Source organism: Glycine soja, chromosome 19 (assembly GCF_004193775.1).
Source record: "Glycine soja cultivar W05 chromosome 19, ASM419377v2, whole genome shotgun sequence".
Taxonomy (NCBI): domain Eukaryota; kingdom Viridiplantae; phylum Streptophyta; class Magnoliopsida; order Fabales; family Fabaceae; genus Glycine; species Glycine soja.
The window spans coordinates 729,678-752,646 of NC_041020.1; the positions used below are offsets into that span (position 1 = coordinate 729,678).

The 22,969-nt window shown below is 30.2% G+C and overlaps 1 protein-coding gene across 6 annotated transcripts; it reads right to left on the reverse strand.

Annotated features, from left to right (window-relative positions):
• Nucleotides 1-306: 306 nt before the first annotated feature.
• Nucleotides 307-11,434, reverse strand: LOC114398227 (serine/threonine-protein kinase BLUS1-like). 6 transcript variants are annotated; one of them, XM_028360401.1, is made up of 22 exons: nt 11,086-11,432; nt 9,731-10,011; nt 7,217-7,812; nt 6,625-6,879; nt 6,203-6,327; nt 6,059-6,103; nt 5,857-5,938; nt 5,681-5,749; nt 5,430-5,600; nt 5,282-5,347; nt 5,008-5,076; nt 4,751-4,897; nt 4,563-4,636; nt 3,825-4,028; nt 3,297-3,388; nt 3,069-3,145; nt 2,493-2,615; nt 2,364-2,406; nt 2,225-2,271; nt 1,682-1,743; nt 1,552-1,603; nt 307-850 (listed from the first exon to the last, which is right to left on the reverse strand). In XM_028360401.1, the coding sequence occupies exons 3-22, from the start codon at nt 7,382-7,384 to the stop codon at nt 806-808; spliced, it is 2,016 nt and encodes a 671-aa protein (XP_028216202.1). In that variant the 5' UTR covers nt 7,385-7,812; nt 9,731-10,011; nt 11,086-11,432; the 3' UTR covers nt 307-805. The 6 variants fall into 6 exon arrangements, 5 of the variants coding, with proteins under 5 accessions (XP_028216202.1, XP_028216201.1, XP_028216203.1 ...); XM_028360400.1 differs by lacking the exon at nt 9,731-10,011 and adding an exon at nt 10,926-11,001; XM_028360402.1 differs by lacking the exon at nt 9,731-10,011 and having other exon boundaries at nt 7,217-7,432.
• Between the last annotated feature and the right edge of the window lie 11,535 nt (nt 11,435-22,969).

A 22,969-nucleotide genomic window follows, 5' to 3' on the forward strand; every position in this document is an offset into this window, starting at 1 on the left:
TCTTTTCCATAAATTTCAACTAATTTCAATGTAAGAGAGGGTACTGCTAGCATTTCGATTATTCTTTTTTTTTTTATTATTTACTCATAAACACAGGACCCAGTTGTCTAGCTTATTACAAATCACAAATCTAGATAGTGAAACTAGTCCATTTTGTTATGATTAACCAGATCCATTTTTACTTTGTAGCTAGACAACTCTGAAAATAATTCCATTTCCCCTTAAGATAACCGATGAAAAGAATAACCATCTAATTAAGCGCCGGCAGCACATGCCAACTCCAAGGGGAAAACATTTGGGCCAACATTCAAAAAAATCATAAATTTCAACCATGAGATGAATAAATACAATACACTGGGGAAATTTATTGTCAGAATTTGCATCAACCGTTAAATACACTTCAACACTAGCCATTCCAGTCAACATTCTATGTATGTGAAGGATTTGGTTGCCGGGTGATATGAATTTATTGAAACACAGAAGACAGGCTTGCAGCATCACTAAGCTAAGCTATGTAGTTATTGCATTAATATGAAGTCTGAAGGGTAATTTTTAGGTAGGATATAAGAGAGAAAGATGAGTTTAAATTACATGATCTCATTATCTCAATAAATTACATTTTACATGTAACTCAAGGAATAGCATATCAAAGATTAGTGTACGTCGCAATGAGCCGTTCCCATCCCTCAAGTATGTCTCAAACCATCATTGAATATTACCACTGAACATCTGTCGGGTGTTGTATCTGAACATCTGTCGGGTGTTGTTCAATATCAGTCAAATCATGACAACATTCATGTCTTGTTCACTTTTCCACTTTGTTAATCATACTGCTCAACTGTTTTTCCAACTGCAAACCAAACTTAAGGTGAGATACCCTAAATGATGGATTGAAGAATTACAAATGATATAGAAACATCTTAGTAAATAGCACACAACTTTCTTTGTAAGCTCCACCCTATTTTTCTAGCCAGTTAATGGACTGGTACAAGTTATACTCAGTGTTGATTTGGGTCATGAAATTGGAGCTTGGAATTGAAACTGGACCTTGAAATTACAATTATGATGTTTGGAAATCCTTTTTCCAATTCTAAGGTCCAATTCCATGAAATTCTTATATAAATAAAACTAACATTTCCCAATTTCTAACTTTTACCTTTTGAATTACAATTTTTAGCCTCACTTTAAATTGGAATCACAATTCTAAGGAAATTATACTGGAAATGTTATTCCCTGGGGTCAATAATGATGAGACAACAATGCACACTAATGTCCTCATAAACTAAGGAAAGTCATTGTTATGAGTAGATAACGATTAAAGTAGATAAACTGTCAATTTAGAATCTGCCTTGCATAGGCAATGAGTAATAATTTGCATGAATCTATTAAAAAGTAATAAGGAAAAAAAATGCACATTATGCTAAAGAGAAAAGAAGGAACAAGTTCAAAAGGTCCTTTACATTTCTTGAGATTGAAACAAGAGCACAATACCAAGAAAACAATTCGAAATCAAAAAATGGTTAAGTATGAAAGATCAAGATTAAAACATACCTGAACATTTTTCATCTTTTGTTTTTGCAATTCCTCAAAAAGGATTCCATTGCTGACATAAGAGTTGAAAATAAGATGTATGTGGAATTTAATTTGAAGATTATCGAATCAGAAACTCAGTTGCATATACCTCTGCTGGAGTTGAATCACCTGAAAATGCAGCTCTCGCTCCCTAGTTGTTGCAGGTGGTGCCTGAAAGTGGCACAAATATGAGACCATTTAACAAACAGCAAGCAAAGTAACAAACTCCTGCACGAGCAATCAAAATATTTCTCAAACTCCCTCCTCCCATTGATCTCTTTTTTTCTTTCTAAAAGACTATTTTTCATTGTTTGTCATGAAGCTACAACTTAAATTTTAATTCAATACCCATATTGTGCCAACCATTGTTCCAAAGATCAATGTATCAAATTCCTTTAACATTTTCTATGGGCCTTATATCATGAGTCTCCAATGAAGGTTTACCATAGAATGAGGATAAGTTCAAAAATTGGGATGTCAATGGGAAGGGTTTGGAGTAGAGAAAATGCAACCAAACTCCTTTCTAGATAACATAATTATGTCACTACATCTAAAGTTGTGATCTACAACATTAACAAATTACACCAATCAACATATCTCATCATTAAAGGAAGAGTATGATAAGAGAATTTTTTTTGTCATAGTAGTTTACCTGCAAAATATCAACTATCCCTGCCTCCATTGATTCTGTATTCTTGCCTATAACAAGTGAAGAAATTAAAATTAAACAAACTGAATTGCCAGATTTAAGGGACAACAAATACACACACACACACACAGAGAGGGAATACCAGAAGATTGCTCTGCATATTTTATTAATTTAATAATCTCTTCCTGGAAAAACCCATTGGAAATACGGTTATGCCTTAGGCCTGTCAGAGTTAGAAAAAAGAAAACTAAGAAATGCTACAGAAACATACCCTCTGCAAACCGTTCTGTTGCAAGATGCACTGCAGTGATGGAAGAATAGCTACAGACAGGAAATTTGGATTTGGTGGACTGGTAGGACTAACAAGTGGGCCAGATGTGCTGTTTGAAGGACCCTAAATGAGTAAAAGAAATGGCAATGGTTACATAGCCATTGCCTAAAACATATATCACCTAAGTTCCATCCTCGATAATCAATATTAATTAAGACAAACATTCAAGCAAAGAGGAAGTACAATTTTTAATACATAGTATAGTCTGCATATAATGAGACTAGCAAAATCTAACCATAAATTAATAGGAAGATGCAGAACTCAGATATATGATTGTACCATTTGATGATTCACCATAGACAGTAGAAAAATGTCGATACACACTTCTTTCCACAGACTCTTCGTTATAAGGTGAATTCATGTGGATCCCACTAAATAGGAAGGTATGACTCGCATGATTTAGTAGGTCCCACATTACTTTCACCAACTAATAAAAAATGTCCAAGAAACTGCTTTGCTAACCTCTACAAAGAAAACGGGTTCAAGGATACTAGTGGAGAGGAATTTGATACATACCATTGGACTGAGATCTGCCGGCGTGACCTTAAACCGCCCCCTAAACTGGACAAATGCTCCATCCGATGTGTCATCAACTGCATATAGAAAAAACATTAAAAAAATATAAGTATGAGACATTTCCCAATGCATTTATTGAGATAAAGTAAAAATCTAGCTGACACAGGAGGAACAAAATGGTAAAGACTATCAAAATACCAATCAATTTAACAAGAAAAATACACATACCCAATGGAAGGTTGTTGGTGTCTCTCTTCTGCCGATATTGCAACGGACCACTGTGATTCCTGTCTGAAGAATACTTTGTTTGTAGATAATCCCTTTTAAGATAAACAAAAACATTTGATAGCACATTAATACTGCAAGCCAAATATGCAACAGTAGTAAAGCAACAAGAACATCTACCAGGGAAAAAAAATCACAATTCTCTCAGTCTCAGATCATTTTCAAACCAAGTTTTCAACAGATGCCAAAATTTCATAAATTCTCAGTAATAATGTTTCATTTTCTAATGCAATGGCACAATTAGTTAAAAAAAAAAAAAGAAATAAGAGTGAAAAAGGCGGGCACAAATAAAAAATGTCTGAGACATTGCACAGCATGCGAAGTTAAAAATATTAGGCATTTGCTTCAGCATGCTCAAATCTTTTAATAAAAGAATTCATTTCAAGAAAGGGTCTGAGAACTTCTAGTAACATCCAGAAAAAAAATTGGAAAGAAAAATTACAAAAAAGTTGCTGTAAGAATAAAAATTACCTGTCCCCATCAGTAACAATCTTTTTGGGAAAAAGAAAATTATCAGGTAGTAAAGAACCACTTGGAAACTTTTTTTGATGACTGGTAGCATTTTGTTGTAATGAAGTACTTGTCCCAGAACTTTCATTGTCAATTCTTCCATCATGATCCAAATTTCTTGGACTGCTGTTGTTGACGTCATCCTCACACATATCAAAGCATCCTCTGCATAATTTACATATGAATAAGATAAAAATATTCTCTAATGAAAACTGCATTGCTATTCGCTAAACTAGTACATAATTTTAGAAAAAAGCCAGGCAGAACTTAATTTAGTCAACAAAAAAAAAAGTTCATAATTCAATTAAGCACATCCCATTTACAACATCCAAAATTTGTCTTTATTTATTTACAAGACAAAAAAACTAAAAAAATGTATAGCATTCTATATTCTATATTTTCTATAAAAGAATGGAGAAATGAATCTGAAAGAAAGCTGCATAAACTTCCACATACATCATATACTGAATTTTAATGATGATATGAGAGATAACAAAAGTCATTTTTGTATGTTATAACTTATAAGTGCTTTATTATAAATAATAAATAAACAACCCGATTACTAACAATACAACCAATAGTTTGAAATATAAGCTTCCATATAACTGGAAACATAAATGATATCATAACCCAAACACAATACTAACACTTAAAAATAAAAATTAAGAAGAAAAGAAAGAATGGAAAAGATAACCGTACTTAAGTGCTTGAAGAGGTTTACTAGGAAATGAAGCAAGTGAGCTCTCCAAATCCGGAAGATTGTTGAATCCATCCTGAAATAGAACATGATGTAAAAATCCTGCCAATATACTTTAAAAAAAAGTATATAGTTCGCAAAGAACACAAGGTAAAGAAAACATAAGATCATTTTCGGACAATAACAGTACCTCCTTGTCCTGCGTTGGTGCATCATCTGAATGATTAGCTGCTCCAGGTGATAGCCTCTCTGCAGAAACTTTGAAGTCGTCCAATCTGTCTTTTTGCTTCTTATCCCTTTGTGACTCTTCTGCATTAGGTATGTCATCATCTTGAATCTGTAGACAACAAAAAATGTGTACAAGAAAGATAGTAATGCCTAACTTTTCGACCTAAGTAAAATAAATAAATAAGACGAAGTAGGTAGTAGGAAGGTAAAAATACTTACAAGAGCAGCTTGACTTTTCAAATCCTCCAGGTTAAAATTCCAGGCACTAATTCCTCGAATATATTCTTTCTGTAAATGAAATAGTTGCTCAAATGTAGTACATTCTTAATTCTTAATTATATTAAATGTTTACAAAATGGTATGGAATGTAATACAACACAGACACATGAATACAGTAAAGTTACATAATGAGAAACCACACTCAAAAGTCATCACCTTGCATAGACCATGGCAAAAGCAAGCATTTACTATGCAGAACTTAAAATGAACCTACCTGAGATAATTGATCCTTATCCTCGTAAAGAGCCTTGTTCTGCACCAATAAATCTGCCTGTTTAGCCTGGAACACAAGCAAGAGGAACAATATCAAAACCCAAACAATTTTTACACAGAACAAAAGAATTTGCAAACGAACAGCAAACCTTCAGCAATCTAAAACGATCTCCTAAAGGAGCAAGGCCTTCTAAAATGGTGCGAGCTAGATATTTGCTGGCACGTGCTTGTTTAAAGAAGTGGTGTTTTAAAAGCTTTTCTGAACTTGGACGCTTTTTTGGATCTTTTACTAAGCAGGTGGCAACCAACTCTTTGAAAGCCTGCAAAGAGAAAAGGAAAAGTTTAGATGAAAATCAAATAAGTAATAGATGCTTCAAAGTGTTTAGTAAACACCACAAACCTTTGAAAATCTCTTGTCTCTTTCATAATCAAGACCAGGAGGGGCATTTTGTAAAGTCATAAGCAAAACCTGCATCCGAAAAAATAAGGGAAAAATTCAACCCTGAGCTCACAGAAATAAATAGAGACATTCTCTGTCAGTAGTTAAATACAAATATTAGAAGACAAGAAAATTACTTTCATAGGTGGATACTTGGAAAATGGGGCATGACCATGAGCAAGTTCAAGTGCCGTTATACCAAATGACCATATATCTGCTCTGTTAATAGAGAAAATTAAAATATAGAACTCAGCAAAAACTAAGATATCAGTGCACAAAACAATGATGATGATGATAAAATTACACCTAAGAGGGAAGGGAAGAATAGAAGACACTTACTTAAAATCATATCCATGTAATTGCTGCATAACTTCAGGAGCCATCCTGTGGAAAATAAAAACAACTCATAGCTTCAGAATTCATACATACAATGGTAGCCAGACGAAAAACTACAATAAAGGAGGATTATTAGGATGGTAGTACCAGCAAGGTGTTCCAACAAAAGTGTTTCTTGAACGTTGCCTATCTCCAGCATCAAACATACATGCTGACACTCCAAAGTCAGCTAGTTTAACCGCACCATTAGAATCAAGCAGAATATTCCCAGACTGCATGGTTAAAAATAATTAAAAGAGGAGGAAAATGAGAAGACCAGAAAACCAAAAACATGGAGAAAGGGGAAAGAAAAAATTCATGCATGTAAAAAGAAATAGTTCTTGGATTCAGCTACAGCTTTACAAGCACCACAAAAGCAGAAAATGGAGCTCTACCAGAATCTCAGATTCAATCAATCAATTCCATTTAGTTTATGATTAAGAAATCTAGCTGTAAGATTCTCAATTTTCAATGTCAAAAGGGTGCATAGCTTTTAAAAAATAAGAGGTCAGATAGTTGATGCACAATACCTTTACATCTCTATGTATGTGACCATGAGCATGAAGATAGACAAGAGCTTTGAGAACTTCATGCAATAAAGTAGCAATAACAGGCTCTTCAAAACCCTCAGGATAGTTAGATTTCATTATATGAAGGCAAGACCCCCCTGCCATGTATGGCATCACAACCCATAGATTGTGTCCAGCAGTAAAAGAACAATGTGCCCGTAAAACATTCGGATGATCAATCAAGTTCATGGTCTGCACCTCTCTTCGAATGCCATCCTGCATAATTTGCAGAGCTATCAATAAGAATGTATCCAATATGACAGCTACGGAATACAGTCACAAGGATGAATAGACAATGAATTAGAGATTGAATCATTGAAATTATCCTTGTATTAAAGCAAATAATGGAACCCACGTATTTATTCAACAGACTAAAAAAGTGAACAACTGAGAAGACACAAATGCATAAATTAGCACCAAACAATGTAATGAATAATAATGATTGAAATTGTCCTTTTTTTATAATTTCACAAGTCATTGAATCCAAGCATGCTCCATTTAAGTGAAAAGGAGAAGTACTGTAAAATATGGAAACAATATATAATCTACATACCAAATCATTATTGCACTTCTCTAGATCGAGAACCTTGATGGCAACTATCTCATTGAGTGGAACACAGAGAGCCCTGTATACGGAGGCACTAACGCCTTCACCAACTTCTTCATATAACTTGTAATCTTCTGAATTAAGAGGAAATCTTTTCTCCAAAACATGCTCCATTTTTCTTCTTATATCATAACATCAATATGTTTATTATTAAATGCACCACTGAAAAAAAATAGATCACATACTGAAGTGGTGAAATCAATGCTATAATACTTCCAGGTTGGTAGCATATCCCCTTTTCTCAAACCAAACTAGAAAGTGCATCCAACTTTACAAAGATACTTTTTTACCCTACCAAAATGTTCCTTTCAACTCCACCCATAATGTAACTGACAAATGCTCTCAATCAATGCTAATTAATATCACCAAACTTTAACTTTTGAGTATATTGATTTACTTATTATTCGGCAAGGTGTAACAAATTAAACAGGCACTGTTACATGTTACACAACTAAAATAGCATGAGATAAAAACCAGAGGTATCAATTCAGCACTGCATGCAGATAGGTAGGTGAAGATGTCATCACATCAATCTCCAATATCTGCAGCAAAGGTCACAAAAGACAAATTTACTACTCAATAAAATCTAAATCCCTACAAATCAAAAAAAAAAAAAAATATTACCGAAAAGAATTAGAAGAGAGATCCATAAATCGTGCAATATTAACACAAAAAGATGATATCAATTATATACACATACATACATATATGTTTATGATTCATGAACCAGCAATCTTAAAAGCTTAAGCTATTGGTAAGACACGTGAATGGTTTTATGATACATCTCTAACACTCGTCCCAAGCAAGAGATGTTTCAGCTCGAGGCATAGATAACAATAACACACAGGCCCACTTACCTTGTGCTAAATATCTGAAACTGACTACTTTTAAACAATTTTAATTCATGATTGAGAAACAATTTAAAAGGATGTTCAAACTGACTAGGGTGGTGAGTTTTGGCCATTTTCAAACTACCTTAGTTAAATAGGTGTCATCCATAGGCTCATTTTTCCTCGTACTTATCAAAATGGAGTAGTTGAACACATTGTTTAGCTTGGAGCCTTGGACTAAGTGACTAACACTCCTTGCTCGATCCTTTCTTCCCTAATCCCTACAAATCTTGGAATCACGATTCATGCCTTTCTCATAAGTGTCTATCTTAGGGGTGAGCAAAAAACACCGAACCAAACTGAACTGTTTTTAAACCAAACAAAATTTATAAAAGCAAACTGTTTTGAGGAAAAACCAAACTGAACCACTTTTTTGAAGGTGGGTAATGGCTCTAATGTCCGCTTTTGGATTTCCTAGCAGCATATAAAATAAAATTCTACTACAAATCCCCCCTTCCCTTTCAAAATCCTCCTCCTACAGGGGAACAAATTATATCAGCGCATAAGGTACAGATTTCTTCTTCCCAAATAAACAGTACTTCAGTGTGCTTAACCGTTAGCACTCAAGTAGTCAAGCCTTGAAAAGCTAAGTCTTTTAGATCCCATAAACTTTGATAGATCTAATAACACATCCAAGAATACCCACTTCCACTCTGCAAGCCATGATTATTACAATAAACTTTGATGTACAAAAAGTCCCACCTTCTTCCCATGTTTGTCATTATTTAACAAGAGCTGTTATTATCTATGCACGAACTTTATTTCCAAGTTAAATTTATTCCTCTATTATCAAATTTCTGTCCAACTAAAAACCAATAAATAAATGGAAGACTTGAATATCTGAATTGTATATTCTAAATGCCTAAAGAGAATGTCCCCTTGGCTTTTATATATAGTAATCAATGTTTAATTACAGTAATAATCTAACCCCTTAATTGTAGGGATAATAATCAAGCTAAATCAATTACATAAAAATTTAGCTAGGAAACCAAATCAATAACATAAATAAGGAAGCAATCATATCAGAATGATAGCTTAGCACATATCAAAATCATATCTCAACACTTCCCCACAAGCTGGAGCATATACATCATATGCATCCAGCTTGGACCAAATGCAGGATGTACTAGGCCCTCTAAGTGACTTGGTAAAAATATTTGGTAGTGACTTCTCCATAAATTATCTTCTCTCGCATAAAGTGACAGTCAATTTCAATTTCTTTTGTGGAAGACCTATAATTATTCAAATCGAAGGCAAGACTAATGCATCTGGGACAATCGTCGGGACTAGTGCACCTGGGACATAAACGGGGCCAGCATATCTGGGACAAAGACAAGGGCCAGTGCATCTAGGACATAGACAAGGGCCAGTGCAACTAGAACATAGACAAGGGCCAGTGCAACTAGGAAAAAGACAAGGCCAAGGCATCTAGGACAAAGACGAGGCTAGTGCATGTGGGATAGAGATAGGCTAGTGATAGCCATTGTTGAGAGACAGGAACCGAAAAACACATAACAGAACTTGCGCATTAGAGATCTTTAGGACAAAGAGAGATCGGATTTGAACAAACCGACGACCGGCGAGGCTGTCTGATGTCGCCAGTAGAAAAAGATGTTGTCACGTGCCAACAGAAGGTTTGCACTGGGGCTGTTTGGGCAAAAACCAAATAATCCAGCTGTCTGTCCATCACTCATTCGCAACAAAAATTTGTTTAATCCATCCTTTGAAAGTCAGTACCAGTCCCTAGAAATAAACCTTCTACAGTTCAACCACACATCAGTTATGCTTGTTGCTTAATTACATCTCCAATGGCCAACATAAAACACCACCAATGCATAGGCCAATTCCAACCTACAACACAAGATTTATTATAAAGCCTTCTCCTAATGGAATCTGCTCGAGCCAAAAAATTAGATACAGATTTCTTATACATCCTCTAGTGCTGCAATGGATTTCCTTTCCTGGCAGCATATAAAATTCTACTACAAATCCCCCCTTCCCAAGTAAATTTCTTATAAATCCTCCTCCCACATGGAAACAAATGATATCAGGGCATAAGTTACAGACTTCTTCCCAAATAAGTCTTTTTTATCCCATACATTTCAAGCGATCTAATGACACATCTAAGTATACCCTCTTCCTCTATGCAAATTATGACTACTACAATAAACTTCAAGCTACGAAAAAATCCACCTTCTTTCTGTGTTTTTCATTATTTACCCAATCAAGGGCTGCTATTATATATCTATGCACGAACTTCATTTCCATGCAAAAATCTATTCCTCTATGCTCAAATCTCTATCCACCAAAAAAATCAATAAACGATAGTGGCAATAATCGACGACTGTTGCATTAACTAGTATGCAGAACCCAGTGATGGGAAACGATGCATAAACCAAAAAAATACAAAGTGCCAAATAAACCTCCAAATCTAATCTCCAATTATGAAAGCCAAAAAAAAAAAAAATACATCTTTCAAAGATTTTCAACATTAATCAGCGCTTTAACTGCAAAAACAAAAACAAAAAAAAACACGAAATTCAGCAAACAAAAACAATCCACTACCGCAATTCACTGATAAAGCAAAACTCCAATTATGAAAGCAAAAAAAAAACATCTTTCAAAAAATTTCAGCATTTATCAGCGCTTTAACTGCAAAAAAAGCCACCAAATTCAGCAAACAAAAACAACCCAAATGCATTGCATCAACAAAATCCACAAACGCACAATTCACGGATTAAAGCAAAAGAACAAACAACACTCACATCGCCATCACGAAAGGGGGGAACGAAGAAAAGAAGAAGAGATTTTCCGTTTCGTCAACGATCGGAAAACGAAACACTGAACATAAGAAAGACAGATTGAGAACACTGAAATTGAGAATTAAAGGGAGGGAGAGAGAGAGAGAGAGAGAAATTGACGAACCTAGGGTTTGCTGAGAAGAAGCGTTTACTTGAATCTGGCCGAGTCAGTAGTGTGTGACTGAGAGAAATCGAAACGACGCCGATTCAGCTCAAATTCAATTGCTCATCCATGGGATTGAGATTTTTCATTCACTCTTCAAAATTTCATATAAAAAAATCGCTTCTTCAATCTCTCTCTCTTTTTCTGAGCTTTGCCACAACACAACACACTTCAACCTCAATTCAATCTCACTACTACTCACTGCTCTCTCTTATTTTCGGGACACGGTTCATTTATACTGCAAAAAAATAATCTGGAAAATCAAAATACAAGTAATAATAATAATAATTATGAGCCAGATTGGTTCTCATACTAGCCTCCTAGCATAGGAATAATTAATTTTTTTTGGGGAAGGAATAACTATATATATATATATATATATATATATATATATATATATTTCAACTTTAATTATTAATAGGAAAAACAAATATTGAGAGAAAATAAATAGAACAATAAATGCTGTAGTGGGACCCGCCAGGAGATTTCAATTAAAGTAGGTGAATTTATCGGGGCTTTTTTTGGTTATATCAGCAAATTTTCGTGTTTCTTTTGATTTAATTTAATTAAGAAAATACTACTAACATACTTAAATGCGTACATGTAACAAAAAAATATACTAAATGAGTACATTGATTGGTACTATCAAGTTGTTCCGTCTAATTATTAGTGAGCTTTAAATATATAATAAAAAACAAACATGTGAATTAATTGGCAATATCAAGTTGATCAAGTATAATTATTAATCTTAAATTTGAGTTTTAAATTAAATGCATGAATCAATTGGTACTATTAAATTAATCAGCATAATTATTAGTCTTAAATTTGAGCCTTAAATATAATTATGTTAAATAATTTAAAATATAACTATTCCACATAGTTTATTAAATAGAATTATCTTCTATAAAAAGATATTTGTGTAAAAAAAACTAAATCAGTATAATAAATTAATAGAAATAATTCTAATAAGAACAAGGAATAAGAGTGATTATATTAAGAAGATATCCTCGAAAATTCATATCTAAACACATTAAATTGAATTGAATATTGTAAGTATCCTTATATTAAAAATGTGTAACAAGTCATTTTTATGTAGACTTTCAGATTCATTAATAGAATTAAGAGTTTTACACAAATCATTAATAATGTTCTTTTTCAAAAAAAAAAATATAACTGGTCAGTACTAAATTGTCAATTGACCGTATTAGCAATTGTTAAGGCATGAACTTTGGTGTCGAGTGTAAAATTCATATGACATATTGGCATCATATGTCTCTATCTCACCTACACTATTTTTAGGCTTTATGTTTAGCTAAGAGTACGAGTCTAAAAAAGTTATGAAGACTAAATACAATTACACATTCAATAAATACATTTAAGTAGACTAAGTCATATATAAGGAGTCTTTGTTTCGACACAATTTGACTATTTAAAGATTTTTTTTCTTTTAAATACATTTTTTAAAAAATTGTATTACAATAGTTGGACAAAGTTTTATAACAATGATATCCCACTAGATTATGATTTATAGATTACTTTTAATTGAAAATATCATTGGTTACTTTCAAAGTAACTTCCTAAATAGATTATTGAGTATGTGAATTATTTGACATGGAATTGTTTCAACTTAACATGGGGTCATGTCATTACATTAAATATTTAGACGAAAAATTTTGTCACTCATAATAATTCTATCTTGATTGAACAAGAGGATACATGTGATCTAAACTCAAAAAAAGTAGCTCCTTAATAGAGGTACCATTTATAATGTCATTATATTGTAAGAATTATTGATTGCATGCATAAATCTAAGAGGAAGGATGATGATATTTATATTGAAAAAAACCTACAACAATGTCAATGATAAATATTGTGAGGGGGTTTGGATTTTCAACCATATTTAAATACATTTTTTCCATTTTTTAAAATCATACTATGTTTTGCTTTGATTATACAAAGCAATATTCATTTTTACTTCTTATATTTAACATAAACAACATTGTATCAAAAGAACACAAAAATAAAGACACTACAATTTAAAAGAACAATTACTTATACAAATAAAATATCTAAAAAAATATTTTTTTAAGAACTAAAATATATATTGAGCATTTTTTTATCAATAACAATGAAAATTATTAGTGACGAACCTACGTTGAATTGAGAGGGTAGTGCTTACATCGGTTGACTTTAATAAAATTATAAGTATATATATAAAATTTGTATATTCGTCCCCTTTATTTTATATACTTAAATTCATTGTCCCTAATTTGTCACTTTATTTTTAATTTATTTGAGTTTATTATTGAACAACTTTAAAACATGAGATCATGTGAAGGACAATTATAAGGTACTCCATAAAATCATGTGAAGGACAATTGTAAGGTACTCAATTTCTTTGATAAGATATATTAAAATTTTATAATTTTGTGTCTTTATTTTGTATGTATGATAATAGTTATAATTAATTCATATTTTTTAAATTAAATGTCTTCATTGACTTAGGATTCTAAATTTGTCACTTTTTTATATATGATGACAACAATAAGATTGAACCTAAAATCTCATACATATTACCCAAAGTCCCACCATAAAGTTGATCCTAGTATTATTAGATATGTTACTTAATCTCCAACTATTTTGTGTAACTTTATCTTATCTATTGTTTGGAATCACAACCATCTCCTTAGTTTTATTCTCTTCAAATGTCTTAGACCATGTGATATTCCACTACCTCACTTTTTTTGTTATATGCATGGAAACTTAATTAAGTGTTCCAAAAACTATTATAATATTTATTATCACTTGCTTTCTAGAGACATGGTATTATTTGCTAAGTCTAAGACATCTGGAATTTATTGGTATATCTATTTTTGATAATTTTAGTTGTGATTAGTTTTTTTAAAACAGTTATGATTAGTTTAAAAGCTAAAATGTTAGAATTTAGCAAAATTTGAAATAATAAAAAAGAGAAATTTAAATTCATATATATCATTAATTCTACATTCTATCTTGCTAAATATCTTAATATTATTGTCCATAGAGCTAAAGTTTACAACTATCATTTTAATTCCACCATGGAAAAAATACAATCAATACAAACTCCTAAAATAGATAGATAGACTTATGTTGGACAATGATAATCTTCCTTTCTTTCTACTTACCGCATACTTACTTGATTTCCTCAATTTGTATGCAATAAAAGTAACTTAATTGTGAAGATTTTATTTGGAACAATAACAAAGGCTATATATAGTCTTTGTTTGGCTAGGTCAAAAAAATTTGCTCGATGTAAAATTTTTAGAAAAACAGGAATAAAAAAATATAGACTGATCAATTTTTCTCTTATTTTAGCAAGCTTACTCAAACCCTAACAACATATGGAAACAATTTGTCATGAATAATAGAAAATGAAAAGACATTTAATATGGTCAATGGCGAAGCTTCTTCCCTAAAGCTTCATATACATTGAGTTATTTAGTGTAGATCATTAGTGAAATTGATCATAATTTGACGTTTTATATACAAATTTATGTCCCTAATACAAATTGACAAATGTTATGGATATTCATGAGATTTAAAGGTGAAAGATCTCTTATAAAAAAAAAAGATTTGTCTTGAATGACTTAATGGCTAATAACAAGTATTTTTTTCATTTGTTGGTCATTATTAAGGTAGTAAAAGAACCATATCTATGGTTTGCTATTATATTGTTGGAGATACAACCTTATTTGTGTGATTATGAAAAAAAAACAAAAAAAAACCAGTGTTTAGAATGTTATATTCACTCAATATCACAGTTAAGAAAATGAATTAAGGGTCATATTAATTCCATATTTTAATCATTTTTCTTTGGTGAATTTAGAAAGTAATAAATGTTAAAGGTATAAGCAATGAAAAAAATCATGTTTTATGATATGATAGCTTTAATTTATCAACTTCATTCCTATATTTAGATAATGCTCATTGTTGTTCATTGTAATAGGACAAAAGATCATTATATTTTTTGTTACCATACTTAGCATGGATGTACATTGTAATAGGACAAAAGATCATTATATTTTATGTTACCATACTTAGCATGGATAACAATTCCCTGGGTAATTCTACGAGGTTAAATTTTAAGGACTTATAAGAAATGTAGATGAAACCACTATCAAGGTTTTCCTCTTTGGCAAATCTAATAATATAATTTTTTTTCTGGCATATTTAATAATTTGGGAATTTAGTAAGACTATCTTGCATGAATTACATGTTATTTTAGATTCGGAGTTTGTGAAATTTAATATTTGTTCGACTAAATAGATATTTTATTTATTTTTAAGGACATATTCCCACATGGATTTTAATTTTTATAATTTTTAAATATTAATGTATAAAATTATCATTGTTAATCATGTATGAAGAAAAATAGGATCAGTAATCATAATTTTAGTTTTTGCAAGTGTGTTGTTTTGCTTTGATTTTGGTTGGGGTGGTGCTATGTAATGATATTGCGCAGTTTTGAGGCTACCAATTTTTTGTTATTATGTTGTTTGTGTTGTTTATATAGCACAAATGAAAAAAAAAATAGAAACACAATTCCGTTTCATAAATTTTCAAGTATGTAACGGAAACGTGTTTCTGTTACGTAAATAGGGGTGAAAAAATCGAATTACTATGAAAATACAATTTCGTTGCACACTAGTATAATAAAACCATATTTCCATTGGATTTTGATTTTTCACCCCAATTTATATAACATAAACATCTTTTCGTTATGTTTTCATCCAAAGGATAATTTGGAAATATAGCTAAAAGGCACTCACATGGATGATAGTGTCAATAGCAATACCTCTTTTTGTACTTCTTAGTATTCTATGGACATAGTTTCTTTTGTCTTGGTTGTTTGGGCCTTTGGCCTTTTTTCAGAAAAGAAGCTTGGACATTGCTTTGCGCACCCCAGAAAATTGTTGGTGCACCCAACATAAGGTAAACAATTCTAATATTGACTTTCTATAAAGTTGATACGAATTACAAATTTGTAAGCCCACTACGGAATCCATATTTCAAAAGAGAACTCTCATTTGAGTTGCTATAAGCTTTTTGGGCATTACTTTGTGCACCCAAAAAATTGCTGGTACACCCGACACAAAATGGACAATTTTGTGAATTTGTAAGCCCATTACTAATCGAACATGTGACTTTCACGTTATTAACACAACACTCTAACCAACTGAGTTAATAAACCAATTATGTTATAAAATAATCAATGTTGTTATATATAACACTAAAATTTCTAATGTATATTTAATGCACATGTAAATTTATATAATAAATTCTGTGATAATTAATTTTGATCTAATAATTAATTTATTTACATATATAAATTGTAAATAAAAATACGTTTAATAAAAATTTATATATGTAAAAAAATACATTATTAACATAAATCTACTAATGTATTTTTTGATCTTATTATAATTAATTTTGATCTAATAATGTATTTTTTTACATATATAAATTTTTATTAAACCTATTTTTATTTACAATTTATATATGTAAAAGAATTAATTATTAGATCAAAATTTATTATCACAAAATTTATTATCTAAATTTACATATACATTAGAAATTTTAGTATTGACATTAATTATTTTATAAAGTAATTGACCTATTAACTTAATTAGTTAGAGTGTCGTGCTAAAAACACGAAATTAATAGGCTCAATTATTGTATTGGTCATTAATTTTAAATTAATTCTTAAAATATATTTTTGATTTTTTTTTAAATCATATGGGCCACTTACAATTCACAATCCATATCAATTTTACAAAAAGATAATATTAGAATTACTCATCCTATAATGAGTGTACCAGCAATTTTTTGGGTGGGCAAAGCAATGCCCAAGAAGCTTATAGCAACTCAAATGGGTGTTCTCCTGGGAAGGAAAAACAACCCGAGAAACAAAAAACTACCATTGGAGAGAAACTCGTAGAGATTCTATAGTTTGTTCGGGTTTCTCTTCATAGCACTCGGTGCTCTTGTATTTGGTGGGTCCATGGTACAACTTTTTTGCTTTATAATATTTATTTAATTGTATATGTTATATAAAATAGATATATTGTAGGATTTATACGAGAAACTTTAGTGACTTTCTTGATTGGAGTATAAATTTAAATGAGTTGTTTAAGGTAAGAAAATGATGTGACATTATAAAAAAATATGAGATATTATTAAAAAAAATAGAAGAAAAACTTTGATGAATTTTTAGATTAGAAATACTCTTACTGCACACACAAAGCAATATCACTTAACACAAGCTTAAAGCTTATTTAAATTGTAAACAATTTTTGAACGTGAGTGTTACCTAAGTTTCAAATTAAATTGTAAATCTTTTATTCAAACTTCAGTCACCGCATGATTGGAAAGTAAAAGCATAAAATAACTTGTTGAAAGCATGATTTTAACAACATCAATCCTTAAAAGCACGAAGCCAATTTCTTTAACAACATCAAAAGCCTTTTTTTTTTTGCTACAAACAAAGCCTTGGGATTTACGCTTTAAATCGAGTCATTGATTAATACACATCTTAGCCACGCTCAATCTTGTTGGTCGAAAATCTTGTCACTACAGCTTTGGTATCATCCAAAGAAAATTTCCATGCTTGGAACTATTTGAAAGCCACTGCACAAGACTTTTTAGATCAAATGGAATTAAGAGGTCACATTAACTAGTGGAGTGCATTATACGTTTGGAGTGCGTCCAAAACTAGTTGCATTTTGTCACAATCAATAGAGTAATGAATAGTAGCTCTCAAGAAGGAAAAATTCTCAAGGGTACTAATTACTAGGGGTGTTTGGTTTGATTGTTTTTTATTTTCATTTTCACTGAAAACAGAAAAAATGATGATGAAAATGTATTTGATTGGATTTTTGAAAACATTTTCAGTGAAAATGAAAACAGGAAACAATCAGAAAATAAAAATAATAAAATCTTGTTTTTTGTGTTTTCAGTTGAAAATATGAATTTCATTTTGGATAAAATAAAAATGCGATGACAAAGAATATAATTTTAACCAAATCTAAAAATACAAAAAAATAAGAAGTCCATATATCATTATTTTTATTTTCTGAAAACAGAAAATAAGAAATCAAACCAAACATATTTTCAAAATTTAAATCTTTTGAAAATGAAAATAATTTTCAGAAAATAAAAATAGAAAATGAAAATGCAAACCAAACACACCCTAAAAGAATATTGAAGAATATTGTTTTCAATGAGATTGTATTGAAATTTTATTGTATAATTTTAAATTCAAATCGATATATAACATGGATAATTGAACTAAGTGCGGTATATATTGGTACAACCATTCCATTTGTTAACCAGTTTTAATTGGGTCAACTTTTCCTTGATAAGGAACTGTTTCTTTTACGAGAAATAATTGCTTACAAGTGACACTTTCCAACTTTTAACAGCACAACAACTATCTACTGTAATGTCATAAAAAAAAACTCCTCTACTGTAATAGGAAAATGCTCAACTTACACTCCCATTTTGGATGTAAAAGACTGTTAACAACCTATTTTTTAACCTATTCTTTTTAGTAAATTCTCTTTCTCAGTTAATTAAAATTTATTAAAAATTATAAAGCCATAAAAAATGTTTACTCCTATATATATATTTATATATTAAATAAGAGATAAGATTTATAAAATTTTATTATTTTTAATAAATTTTAATTAATGAGAGAATGTGTGTTTAAAAGAGTATTATATTAGAGAATATGCTTCTAATATTTTTTTTAAATGTATGTGTGGAAGAAAGAAAGATGAAAAGAAAATCAAAGAAAGAGAGAAGGAAACTACTGAATGTATATGACTAAAATGAAGTGAAAAAAAATAAAGAAAATTGAAATGATAATGGAATGAAAGAGAATTTTAGTGTATGATAATGATAAATTAATAACCCACTGTAATATCTTTGTTAATGAAAAGTTTAATAGTGTTTTTTGTCTTTCTATTTTTTTATTTTAAATGTGTAATTTTAGTTTATTAACTTTAACATCTACTAATATTTAATAAAAAATACTAACATGACACTTTATTTCATTATCACATAACATTTTTGTTAAAATATTGAATGTCACGTTAATGAATGAATCAAAATTATATAATTAAAATAATAGGGTTGAATTCATGATGAAAATAAAGAAATCAAATTCTAATTTCAATGATAATAGAGTAACAAAAAAGTATAATTAAACCTAAATTAAAAAATAATAATATTTCCCAGAAAATTGCTCTAAGGGTTTAGTAATCATTAAAGTTATTATTAACATACATCTACACCCTCTTTCATCTCCTTTATTGTCAATTTTTCTTTCCATCTCTATTTCTCGTTACATCATTTAAATATCATATCTGTAAATTGTTTTTTTTTTCTTTTTCCCCTTACCTTTTTTTCCTATTCTTTCTTCCATTCCATTCACCCGTACATCTCAAAATGATTGTTGCACTTGCATGCGTGCGTAGCACACGAAGGGGACTCGTTTATTAAGTGTAAGAGTCTTCCATCAGTTGACTTAACCTTCATTCCTAGGAATTTTCAAACTTCCCAATCTGACTAGATAGCCATACAATGCATATGTTTCTCAACTATGTCAGAAATCACTGAATCATGTGTATCACGTACGTATACTACATAACGATATGGAACTTTTCTACACCCACCCAACAAATTAGGATAGTGTGTAACACACTTTAGTCTAAAACAATTATTTAACATCTTCTTTATTATTGAATACAATACATGGAATTTTTTCATTATCCAACATGTAGTTTGAAGGGTTGGTTGAGTGTCATATTATGCAATAACTAGTGTAATAAGATCTTGGAAAATAAGGATAGAATTTTTGCATCTTCCTCATCCACAAAAAAAAAAAAAAAAACCCAAGTACCTAACTTTTGCCACATTCCTAAACATTAGAACCACCCAATAATTAATCCATCTGTGGCCACGATCATTGACTTCCTAGCCATAGCCAAATTCTCTAATTTCCATGGCCAACTTTAGTTATTTTTGGCAGAACTGTATTATATAATGCTATCTTATAATGTCTTTTCTTTTTATCATGCTATTAATTGCATTTCACATTTCATTCTTTTTCATTCCCATCTCTCAAATAATTACAAAAAAAAAGAAGATTTTTTTCTCTCTTGCCGACACTTGCATGCATGTGCATCTTGTATAATTGAAAAGATAGAGAGGGAAATATATACTTTCCCTTGAACAAGTGCACAAAGAGAGGGATAACTCGTGGTAAATTATATACGCGAGAGTACAAAAGATTAACAAATTTAAATCTTCGAAAACTCTAGAGTACACGCTACAGAAAGTTCCTCCTAATTCCATGAACGAATATCACATAGCTAGCGTGACTCATAGAATCAAGCAAGACATCATGCACATGAGAATGTGTGTTCCAAGGTTTTATCAATCTCCTCGTCTTTCAAAAGAATTAAACAAGTGTTCCTTTGGAGTATTTTATCAACAATCATGCATATATATAAATTATATATATATATATATATATATATATATATATATATATATATATATCCAAGCAATTAACAAATTTCTCTTACACGTGTATATAGTGAATTTTTGATGAGTTTAATTTTTATACATGTCTTTCTAATAATTTTTTAAAATTATTCTTAAACACCTAATATATCATTAGACATCTAGAGAGAAATAAAAGAGAAAAATTATAAATATTATAAGCAATGTGACGTAACAAAAAAAAAAGATAGACAGAAGAGTGTTAGTTAAGTATTTTCTATCTAATTTATAGTTAAGTCATAAGTGTTTACAAAAAAAATATTCAATTATTTTTTTATATAGAAATCTAATTAATACTTTTAAATAAAAAAGATGACATCATAAAATAATAAAATTATATTCGATACTTAAATTACACTGATATTATATATATATATATATTCAGTGACATTGGATTGGACACGTTTTACTACTATTCTGTTTTTTTGCCCTACCTGCTATGTGGGGTCCATGCACACGTGGCTCCCCTACTCACCACATTGTACACGGCATAGTACCTTCATCATATTTATTATTTTATCAAAGAAAACCAGAAAAGAGAAAATAAAAGTAAACAAATTTAAGCAAAAAGAAAATAGTAAGAGAAAAAGCAAACTTTTATAATTGTTTAACAAGAGAGAAGTATAAATCAAAATAAAGAGAAAGAAAATAAATGTTTTTTTAATAAAGTAAATAACTTTGTGTTAAATAAATAATCATGTATCCTTGTAAAAGATTGAAAATTATAAATAAAAATACAAGTATTTTAGGAAAAAAATTATAAAAAAATCCTTCTTTCTCCTTTAAATGTGAGATAAGAAAATAAAAAGTAATGTGTTGCGCCACTTTTAAAATTTTATGTATTTCTTTCTTATTAAATAACGAGACTTTCTTATTTTTTTTCTCCACTTATTTCTCTTTCTTATTATTTATATTTATTTAATCTCTACCAACCAATTAATGCATATAGTCTTTTTGAGTTGTAATGTTACCCTTTTTTTCTTCTTCAAATAAAAGATACAATTCATTTTAAGTATTTGAGAGTGGTTTTCTAATTAGAGTCAACAGTTTGTGTAATAAAAGGTGCATTAAAGGTTAGTATAGGCTATCACGATGAAATTATAATTCTAATTGGAAAAAAACACTAAAAACATTAAAGTATTACATATTTTTTTTTTCTTTTTCTTCATGGTTTTTCTTTCTTTAAAATATGGGTTGGATTGCATATAATCTCCATTTAGAGGAAGAACAAATTTTTTATGTTGTCATCCATAAATTTGAAATTGTTTCTCAAGAGAAAAGAAACGTTTCATCACTCTGCCCCGTGCATGGTAATTGTGTCATGACAAGAAATTTTAAACACACATTTTAATAATCTTTTGAGTATATTACCTTGATTAAAATCTATTAAAAATCATAAAAAAATTATAAGTCTTACTTCTTATTTAATAAACTTCAATAGTGATTTTGTAGTTTGTAATATTTTTCAACCAATAAAAGAAAACTCATTTAAGGGTTACCATTGAAATTTTTACCAGAGCAAGGATAATACAGATTGTTAGGATTTTGACAGGGATCATTTGTCAATATCTTTTATGGTTCAAAAACTTAAACAATTTTTAGATCACTAATTTAACAATAGAGACTTATGGAATCTCAAGTGTTTCCTTAGACTTGGGATTACTCGGTCAAAGCTTGGAATCCATATTTGGCAAATAAAGTATGCATTGTATAGTGTTCTAGATATAGGCCTCTAGAGTGTCTCGTCACTTATGATTAAAAACCACAACTTGCATTCGCCTACAAAACACTTTAAGAGACTCATTTGCTTAAAAAAAAACTCATTGACAAACTCTTTTACTTAACAACAACAAAACCCAAATATTAGCTTCATTGTATAATAATTATGCCCTTTCATGTGTTCTCTAACTTTAGTATTAATTTTGGATAAAGTCAATTATTTATACTGTTAGCCGAATTGACCAAATTCAACTAACTTTAAGCTTAAAAAATTAGTTAAAATGATCTGATTTCATTTAATAAAAAGATAAAATGATGTTTTTTTTTTTTTACCTTTTGTTGATATTCAAAAGATTTGTAATGATTAAAATTGATAAATGATAATGTTCCTAAAAAATAGGAAGGGATTGTCATGAACATTTGAAATAACTCATCAGTTTGTAGAAAAAAAGAACATGTCTAAATTTTAATAGCATTTAACCAAAATGTTAGTCAAATTCAACTCATACTAACCACCGAA